At 40.6% G+C, this 10,587-nt stretch overlaps 1 protein-coding gene across 1 annotated transcript in view; it reads right to left on the reverse strand.

Annotated features, from left to right (window-relative positions):
* SECISBP2L (SECIS binding protein 2 like) overlaps positions 1 to 10,587 on the reverse strand; it is a 69,415-nt gene that overhangs the window by 27,751 nt on the left and 31,077 nt on the right. The window contains exons 8-11 of the mRNA XM_013006373.3: positions 9,542 to 9,676; positions 8,283 to 8,366; positions 3,373 to 3,540; positions 3,108 to 3,249 (exon numbers count right to left, since the gene is read on the reverse strand). Of these exons, the coding sequence (XP_012861827.2) occupies positions 3,108 to 3,249; positions 3,373 to 3,540; positions 8,283 to 8,366; positions 9,542 to 9,676 (529 nt within the window). The remainder of the gene's footprint in view (positions 1 to 3,107; positions 3,250 to 3,372; positions 3,541 to 8,282; positions 8,367 to 9,541; positions 9,677 to 10,587) is intronic.

Raw genomic sequence — 10,587 nt, forward strand, 5'->3', positions numbered from 1 at the left:
ATTGTTCATCCTGCCTATCTTATCTCGATAGACATGCAGAGACAATAATCAGGACAAAAACAAGACAGAGCAAAACAAAACAACAACAAAAAAGCCTATAAATTGTTTGTTGACCTTTAGGAGTGTTTTCAGGTCGAGTCTGATGAGGTGCCATGCCCTGGCCCCAAAGTCTATTTTTGGTATTCCTCGGGGACTTCATTGCTCTGCTCCCTTTGCTGTTCTGCTGCATGTCCTTAGTGTTTCACTCTGGTGTGATGGGTCAGATCGGGCACACTTCCTGCGCTGTGTCTCCAGTGTTGGCCAGCATAGCGCTATGGGTCAGTGAGAGATGGCGGGTCTTGTGGTGGAGCCAGCCCTATGGTCCAGACTTCAATCCGGTGCACCAAGGTCATGAATGCACCATACCGACATGAAGCAGGGAACCAATAGAGAGGTCTGAGGGGCTGGCCCCAATTCCAACTACATGGACGTCCTCCCACCCCGCCCCGCCCCAAAGAATGTACTTCAGAGGACAGCACTGAAGCTACAGCTCAAGGAGAAGGGCACATCTCATTAGAGCACACAAAGGCGCAAACAAAGAGAGAAACAGAGAGTGGACCACATCCTGGCCCATCAAGCAGAGGACAAATACTCCTGCTCAGACCAGCCAATGCACAGAGAGGACCAAGGGGCGGCCCCACAAGTACCTCTGTTCTAAGGAAGGATCTCAGTGCTTAAGGGTCTTGGCTCTGTTCCCTCCTCCTTGTATCTTTCAAGTTTCTCCTCAATCCCTATTCTTTCCGCCTCCCCACAAGCTAAAACCTCATCTACCTAAAAGAAAAAAACTGGGCACACTAACAAAATCCTTCCTGTCAAGCTAAAGTATGGCAACTCTCCTTTTCTCTCCTGCTTTCTCATCATTACTGCCCAATCATTGCAATCTAGCTACTTTCCTGGAACATGCTACTGCCAAGGGTCACCCAAGACCATAAAATTCCCAAGTCTACCTTTCCGAGTCTTCATCCTTCTAGCTTTTTATTAAAGTGCACATTCTCTTCCTTAAAATTGTGTGCTTGCTTTCAGTGGCATTACGGTTCCCTACCTCTCCCTTCTGTCCTTTAGCACTCCCCAAAGCTTTCTGACAGAACACGTTTTCCTGGCAATCATATAGTCCCACAGCTCCATTAACCTTGAGTTGAACAATCCCTGACTTCTAATATAAACTGCTAAATAGCAACTAGGAGACTCTCCTCTACTAGCATTTCAAATCAATGAGCCCGGAGCCCACGCCATGAGCTGTATTTTGTTTTACCATCAACACCCTCACTGCCACCACAGTCCTTCACACCAGAATTTGAAGCATCTCTCATCTGAAGTATTTCCACTCCATCAGTGACAAAACCTTACTGATGTCTCACAACCTTATCATCCCTAATAATCTTACCCTTTTTGTTTGGAATTCCCAACAACTTTCTTTGGAATTAACACTGGTTTATATTAGAAATTAGGAGTAGGTTTCTGTCAAGAACCCTGCTCCTTTTCAAAGCTCAATTCAAATGTCATCTTTATGACGTCTTTATTTCCATTGTAACTACATGGGGAATTTACTATTAACTCTTTACTCCTAATTTACTATTAACTCTCTATGCTTCCAAACTTCCAGAAATCACTTTCTCTTCTGCACGTTCAAGTAAATGTGTGTATCTTTCCCAAGGCACTGCTTGTTATTAGTTATCTGTCCAGACTTTACTTGTTTATTAACTTGTTAACCACAGCTACTACTTAATCCTACTTGTAATCCCAATAGTTCTTGGCACCATATTTTTGCATGTTTACCGTTGTAAATATTAACATTTGTGAATAAATCCAAGTGGTAATAGTAAGCTATTTGAAGCACCACAGGTTAAAATGTCTTCTCTGAAAAAAGATTAGTTAACACTGATGGAGTGATTACATCTGAGACTCTTCTTGGAATTTTATATGGCTCAGCTCATGTTATCCTTCAGGAATTGTCACACAGGAGAATTAAGTAAATTGCCAGGAAACAAGAGGAAGATTCAAACTCACAGCTTGACTCCAGAACCACTACTTTTAGTGCCAAGGTCACATGACCAACTCTCAGTTCCATTCCTTGTAGTCTTCTGCTCTGAATGAGATGTTACTACCACTCTCTCCAACTCAAAAAAACAAAACAAACAAAAAAAACCCACAATTCTAAAATTCAATACACATTTACTATTTTTTTTATGTTACTCACAAGTTCAATTACCCACAGTTTCTACTGGGTGGGTAACTAGCTAGAGGTTTACACAGTTTGCAAATGCCATGCAAGTTCTACGTTTCTGCAATTTTTTTTCTCAGTAAGCAACTGTCACTTTACGTAAAAGACAGAAAATCCACTTGTGCCTCTCGACATCCGGGCTTTTCATAAGTGTCTCCCTCTTTGATGTTTGTCTCACCCTTTAAACAAAGACTCAGGGAAAACCAGGGAGGTGTCAGAGCTGCTGAGCTCTAAACTTCATGAGGTTTGTGGAAGCAGAAACTACTGTTTCAGCAGAAAAACAGATCATTTTCACTTACACAGAGACTATGGACACATGATGTAACTAAAACACATATGTTTGTCACTTGGTTTGAAATTGGAAAACGTAACAGTTAAAAGGGCCAGGTTTTTTGTGATTTTTATTTCACATTTGAAGGAAAACAAAGGGAGTTTACTGCTTCAAAATGTACACCACCCAGCTTTTAAGCAGAGGCATGAAAGACAGGAGGGAACAAACGGGCACTGCACCAGGGGAAGAGCGTTCCAGGAAAGGGAAAAGCCAGCGTGCTGGGTGTCGAGCAGCAGCACAGAGCGCCTGTGACTGGAGCAGAGTGATGCCGGAAGGAAGGAAACAAGACAAGCGCAGAGATGGAGTAGGTCCTGGGAGATGGGGCCTGAGTCAGGACCTCGGCTTTATTCCAATAGGAACAGGAACCACTAGCGACAGACAGGACTTGCTGAAGGGACGAGGAGGGACACATACAATTTCAAAGCGCGTGGTTGTCAGCTCACTCGTGTATGTTAACAACACAACACCAAAACATATGGCCAAAGCCAAAGAGCCGTGTGCTTAGACTGCGCTCACCTGCGTAGGACAGCGGCCTGGTGTTCAAGATCTGCCGTGCTCTCATTGCTTGCTGCTGCTTCTCCAGAGCCGCTAACATGTCTCCCAAATCCAGCTGCACGGGGGTCTTCGTCTTTTTCCCAGCTGCTTTGGACAAAGCTTCCTGCGGGAGAACATGAAGACATTCACTGTGACTGCAGTATGGAAGTCTGGCAATTTCGGATTGCGCTTACCAATGCCCCCTGTTTAGCACTTATCACATTACTTAATGCAAACAAATATATACCTGCAGCTTTTTTTGCTCCATACTTATTTCTGAATACTCTTGAGCGGTAGCAAGGGCTGCTGCTAAAGCTTTCTTCTTCTGACTCTTCGCACGTTTCGGAACAGAGGTTGTAATAGGAATTGGAGTCTGAACTATATTGATTGGTGAGTTTTCAGGTAAATCATCCAACTATAATAACCAAAGAAAGACGTTTGTTAGTGATCCCAAGTCTCAGAGGAATACCAACACTTCAATATCAACTCTATATACACAAGCATCAATTGGCATATAAGTATGAAACTGAAGTAATATCTATTTTCTGACCAAATTATCAAATGTGGCATGTCCAACAGAAAGATGGCCTGCCATCCAGGAGTGTTTCTGTTGAAAAGTGGGTGGGGCAAGTGGCCAAGTACTCAACTACTCGCGGATAGGTTGGTGCTCTGAACACACCCATTGGTGCCTCTGAAGGCCGGGCTGGCAACCTGCTTCCAAAAGGTCAAAGCCTTGAAAGCCCAATGGAGTAGGTCTAATCTAAGCGCGTGGTATTTCCGTGATTCGGAATCAACTCAACAGCAATAAACATCATCAATCAAAAGGTTAAGATAGTTCAAAATGTGGGATATTTAGGACTCTTCAAAGTCTTCAGCGTCATAAAAACCACAGTGAGACAGTGGACCATTTGAGGCCAGAAAAGAATAAAGCGATGCAACAGCTTAATGTGACGAGTGATGCTTGCACGCACCCCAGGCTCCAACAAAACGCAGCTACTGGTCTCTTGCATCCTCAGGAAAGAACAGTGAAGAAAATCAAGGACTCAAGAAAACACTGGTCCCAAGGTTAATGGACCTTGGGACCCTCAGCCTCCACTATGCTGAGGCTGAAGAAGGCCATGGTGCCTGACTACCACTCTCTACCTCTCTGAACGGAATCACAAAAAAGATTCCATATGAAGTAGAAGGGGAGAAAAAGAGAGTAAAACTCAGAATTATAAAACAGACCAAGCTTAATGGTCTGATAGAGATGTTAGCCTTTGGACAAGCCTGAAACTGAGCCAACCTCCACGGACCAATGTTCAGCGAAACCACACACAGGCCTACCATGCAACCACCACCCCAACCAGAGAGCCAACTCCTCAGTAACCAATCACAGGAGACCAGAGAGCAGCAACCTGCTCAGTCAAAGCTCAGAAGACAGGAGGGACAACGGAGGACAAACAGGAATGGGGAACCTAGGGAGGAAGTGGAAAGAGTGTACTTAAATCGGAGGGATGGCAAGCAATGTTATGAAACAAAATGTGTATAAATTATTGAATAGAAAACTAATTTGCCAAAGCAGCAGCACCCCAGCCTGTGTGGCTCATGAACTATAAATAATATGATCTGAGTATGAAGGCGGGAATGGCATCAGAGCTTAAACTACGAACACCCAGTTTAAAGAAGACCGTGGATGGCAGCTTGAACCCCAAATCCATCTGCAGGATCTACACATAGATTAGCCTCTGGTGACTCCCCAACCATAGTCAAGGGACGTAAATAGTCTCAAATCAGACTGAGAACGTGGTAGAGATGATTATAATAGATACAGTAAGGTTAAAATGTAACATTTCATTTGATCCTCCTTTTGATCCATTTAAAAGTTGTTTCAGTTTTAAAACAGTAAAAGTGAAGGGAAATAAACACGAATCAAGGCAGGAATGTAAACAGCCTTGCTATCATGCAACGCGCATTGGAAAGTGGATTATGGCAAAAACAGTAAGTTAAAATTTAACAGCTTATCAAAATGAGGAGCTGATTCCAGGACCCGAGGCGGAAAGCGAGAATTTTGAGAATGATGAGGGCAACGAATGTATAAGTGTGCTTTACACAATTGACGTATGTGTAGATTATGATAAGAGTTGTAGGAGCCCCAATAAAATGATTTTTAAAAAATTAACAGCTTATCATATGATCTCCCTTTTGACTCACTTAAAAGTTGTTTAGTTTTTAATAATTTTCTGCTTCCTTTTTTATTGAGGTTTTTCTCTTTTATCATTCTTGTTAGTGTTTTTGCTTGTATGCTGTTCTTTTGTATGTTTTTAAAATATGAAATCCAGAATGGGTAGATCTATAGAGACAGTAATTGGATTAATGGGTATGGCAAGGGAGGGGGGGCAATCAGAGAGCTAACAACATGGAGTACAAGAAAGAAGAAAATTGATTGTAGAACTCTTCTTGATATGATTAAAATACTAAATTGCATGATATGTGGATCACATGCCAGTAAAACTGTTAAAAAGAAATACAAATGGGGGGGGGCACGAGGAGGAGGGAGGGAAGAAAAAGAGGAGCTGATCCCAAGGGCTCAATGGAAAGTAAATGTCTAGAAAAGAACGATGGAATATGTGTGCGACTATGTCAGAGACAATGGATGTATGGCTTGTAACAAGAGTTGAAAAAGCCCCAATAAAATGATTAAAAATAATAATAAATTGGGGGAAATATATCTATGTACATATATTTATAGGTTGAGCACTAAGAAAACAGATGGACAGTGGGCCCCTGCACAAGTACTCCGTCAACACAAGAACACTTTGTTCTAACAATTAAGCAGTCTGAGATGCTCACCTGCCTGGCACGATCACTGAGGACAATGGGTGCACAAGCAAATGTGGTGAAGAAAGCTGATGGTGCCCGGCTATCAAAAGCTATAACACCTGAAGTCGCTGAAGTCAATGGGTACACAAGCAGATGTGAAGAAAGCTGATGGTACCCAGCTACCAAAAGATATAGCACCCGAAGTCTTAAAGACCTGAAGATAAACAAGCAGCCATCTAGCTGAGAGACAACAAAACCCACATGGAAGAAGCACACCAGCCTGTCCCGACTGGATCACTGAGGAAAAAGTGGGTGCATAAGCAAACGGGGTGAAGAAAGCTGTTGGTTCCCGGCTATCAAATGATACAGCATCTGGGGTTTTAAAGGCTTGAAGACAATCAGGTGGCCATCTAGCTAAGAAACAACAAAGCCCACATGGAAGAAGCACACCAGCCTACCCCTACATGAACGCTGAAGACAAAGAGGGTGCATAAGCAAATGCAGTGAAGAAAGCTGATGGTGGCCAGCTATCAAAATATATAGAATCTGGGGTCCCACAGGCTGGAAGATAAACAAGGGGCCATCTAACTGAGAAACAACAAAGCCCACATGGAAGAAACACACCAGCCTGTGAGATGACAAGACATCGAAGGGATCAGGTATCAGGGATCAAAGACCAAAAAAATAAAATATAATAGCATTGTGAATGAGGGGGAGTGCAGTCGGGACCCAGGGCCCATACGGGGGAAATTGGACAGCCCCTTGCAGAAGGGCTGCGGGGAGGAGACGGGCCAGTCAGAGTGCAGTGTAGCAACGATGAAATATACAATTTTCCTCTAGTTCTTAAATGCTTCCTCTCCCCCACTACCATGATCCCAATTCTACCTAACATATCCGGCTGGACCGGAGGATGTACACTGGCACAGATAGGAACTGGAAATACAGGGAATCCAGGACAGATGAACCCCTCAGGACCAGTGGAGAGAGTGGCAATATCGGGAGAGTGGAGGGAAGGTGAGGGAGAAAGGGGGAACAGATGACAAAATCTACATATAACCTCCTCCCTGGGGGACGGACAGCAGAGAAGTGGGTGAAGGAGACGTCGGGTGGTGTAAGATATGATAAAATAATAATAATTTATAAATTATCAAGGGTTCAGGGGGAGAGAGGAAAAAAATGAGGAGCTGATACCAAGGGCTCAAGTAGAAAGCAGGTGTTATGAGAACGATGATGGCAACATATGTACTAATGTGCTGGACACAAATGATGTATCTACGGATTGTGAAGAGTTGCATGAACCCCTAATAAAATGATTAAAAAAAATAATAATAATAATAATAATAATGAATTTTTTAAAATTATTCTGTAGAAACTTCCACCCAAATCACAATAAAACATTGCGGGGACAAAGGGAGGAAAATAGTCTTATAACAAATAGGGAAATTTCTATATGGACTATATGATGCCAATTTTTTTTCTTAGAAAAACTGTAGAATTTTGGATTTCACAGGAAATCTTTTTTTTTTCTTGACGATGTTGAAAAGAAGTATCAGAATAAAACCATACTCAAGGTGAATAGGGGGCAGGGGGCATGGAGTGGAGACCCAATGCCCGACAATGGGCCATCCCCTCACAGAGGGGTCACAAGGAAATATGAGCCAGTCAGGGTGCAGTATAGCACCAATGAAAAACACAATTTTCCTCTAGTTCTTTGGTGCTTTCTTCACCCCACTATCATGACCTCAATTCTACCTTACAAATAAGCTTAGAACAGAGCATGCACACTACTACAGATAAGAGTCAGCAACACAGGGAATCCAGGATAGATAAAACCCTCAGGGCCAACAATGAGAGCAGGGATACTAGGAGGATTAAGGGAGGGTGGGGGGAGAAAGAGGGAATCAATCACAAGGATCAAACTAGAACCCCCTCCCAGGGGAAGGAATAACAGAAGAGTGGGGGAGGAGCAAGGAGGACGATGTAAGATATGGAAAAATAATCTATAACTTATGAAGGGGGAGGGAGGGAGGGAGGGTGGGGAAAGGAGGGGGAAGAAATAGGGAGCTGATATCAGGAACTCCAGTGGAAAGAGAATGCTTTGAAAATGATGGCGGCGGCATAAGTGCAAATGTGCTTCACACACTGGATGAATGTATAGATTGTGATAAGAGATGGAAGAGCCCCCAATAAAACTATTAAAAGAAAAAAAAAAAGAAATACTAGAGGTAAATATGAAACAGTTTCTATTATGCCACAGTGCCCCACTGTGTTTAGTATTTACTTTTAATGTTTCTTTCAACATAAAGCACAGCTCATAAGATGTTCTAGATTGCTTAATTTTTTTAAGACACTTACGACTTTTGAAGAAAGTTTTTGTTGAATATTCTCATCTTTAGTAACATTTCCATTCTCATTTAGTTCTCGAAACCCATCTTCATCCTGAAATTGGGATTCACATTTTAAGTGAAAACAGAACAGAAGGCAATAAATTTTTAAGAAAAAACTACTTTTTAAAATGCTTTAGAGTAACTCAAAATAACATTAAGTTTTTTAAAACAATGACTATTTAAAGTCAGTTATAACAAAGGAAATGGCATTTGACACAAGCAAAAACATAGCCAATGTTATTTTCCAAGGATATGGCAGGTATGTCCAGTAATATATGCCAATCCTTCAGATTTCTACAAATACCATTCCATTTCTATTAGTAATCCTACCTTGAGATGACTGAAAATAATTTCCAATTGGAGATTTGGGGTAATTCAGAAAAATAATTAAAGTATATACTTTAATATAAAACTAACATAATCATACTACTTCACACACTATCAAGAGAGTTAATAAAAGTTTAAGATAAACATTTTTTTTGTAAAAATTAATTTAATGCATACATCTTTACTTTGAAAATTAAACTTAGTGTCTCTAACTAAATCTAAAATGAGCACATCTAGATTAACTGGAACTATTCCGGACAGAGTGCATGCAGTGTTCGCACTGCCATATCCTAAGCCCAAAGTGACCTTTGGCTGTGCTTTCAACTCCAACCACACTCAACCAAGTCTTAGACGTGCCAGCTCTCTGCGCTGCGGTGTCTATTCGCCTCAGTACATCATTCAGCAGCCTAACTCTTATATGTAACAGGCCTCCAGCAAAAGCCAAGAGGGATACATACCAGAAAACATTACAACTAAGAATATAAACTGCATTGTAGGAAAAGAGTATCTTTTCCTTCTTTAAAACGCCCTTGGGTCAGCAGTACTAACCAGATCAAAATATTGAAACTTGGAGAACTGGATGATTACAAACATTGAGAAAAAAGTCTCTTACTATACAAAGTCCAGAAAAACTCAAGTTTTGTCTTGAAATGCTATCTCAGGAAGAACACGCGACAAAAATTTATATATAAACATTAATGAGTTAATGTTTGGCCATGTATATATAACCAATACAAATAAAAATGAGTTAATACTTTTGAGTGATTTATGCTATGAACTATAAATGAGTCCAATGTGAAGACATAAGAAGTATGTACAATGCTTACATTGTAATAAATGAATTTCTGTACAGGAACATTTGCTGTAACAGGCTAAAAAGAAAACTTGAAGAAGAAATACCTCAAAATATAAAGACTCAGAATTGAGGTCGTCTCTGTGGGACTGACTGAGAATTAACTGTTTATGATCTTGCCTCTTTTGCAAAATTTGCCTTCTTTCTGAGGAAGTACTATGGCCTCGACATCTGAATCCAATCTAAGTGAAACCCAAAGGAGGAAAATACAAATCTTATTTTTAAGTAGAAGTTTTATTAATGTATACTATACTTCAGGAAAGCACACAAAATTAAGCAAGTCAATGAACTCACAAAGTGTTCATTTATTTTAAAAAGTCAAACTGTTGACAATTGCAATAATGTAAGTACACTAAGATGTGAAAATGTGGCACTATGCATTCTTTAAACTACTATATATTCGATAGTATCTATAGTTTTATAAAAGCACAGTATTGTAAAAATACAGTAAATATAAATGTATTAATATTGTTACAGATACTAATAGTCCCACCAAAGCTCATGGGGACCAAATACCTAAGCATGCCAATTAATCTCGTGGAGACAACCAATAATCCTGTGAGAACTAGAGACTTTTTGTCAGTTCTCCTAAGAAAAATTTTTTATAGAAAGCAGACATGAAAAAAAAACAAAAATAAAGCTTCAGATACTTATTAATTTTTCAAGTAATTAACACAAAACTAATTTTAAAGATTTCAGTTCTTATATATAATTTAATATCCCATTTACAACAACTAAAATATTGTACATAGTCACAGCAAGAACATGTACAAACTTGTTTTGGAAAACTTTTCAACATCTCTGAAGGACCCAAAACAGCTATTCAAAAATAGAAAGACATAGCGTTTTCACAAAGGAAGAGCCAACATCATAGAGTGAATCCTCCCCTAAAGTTTAGAGATTAGTTTAATGATCAAAGGAATAAATTAAAAGTCCAGAAACAAATCCCAGCATATATGGAAGTTTAATGTAATAAAGGTAGTCATCTGCAGGCCCATCTAAATAAGACAGGCTGAACAATCTGGAGGGGAAAACAACGGGACCGACAGTTCCGGGGGGACAGGGAAGAGGGGGAGGTGGGGGGGAAAGAAAG

This window comes from Echinops telfairi, unplaced genomic scaffold (assembly GCF_000313985.2).
Source record: "Echinops telfairi isolate 266 unplaced genomic scaffold, ASM31398v2 ScPeMD7_8;HRSCAF=38, whole genome shotgun sequence".
In the NCBI taxonomy this organism is placed as follows: Eukaryota; Metazoa; Chordata; class Mammalia; order Afrosoricida; family Tenrecidae; genus Echinops; species Echinops telfairi.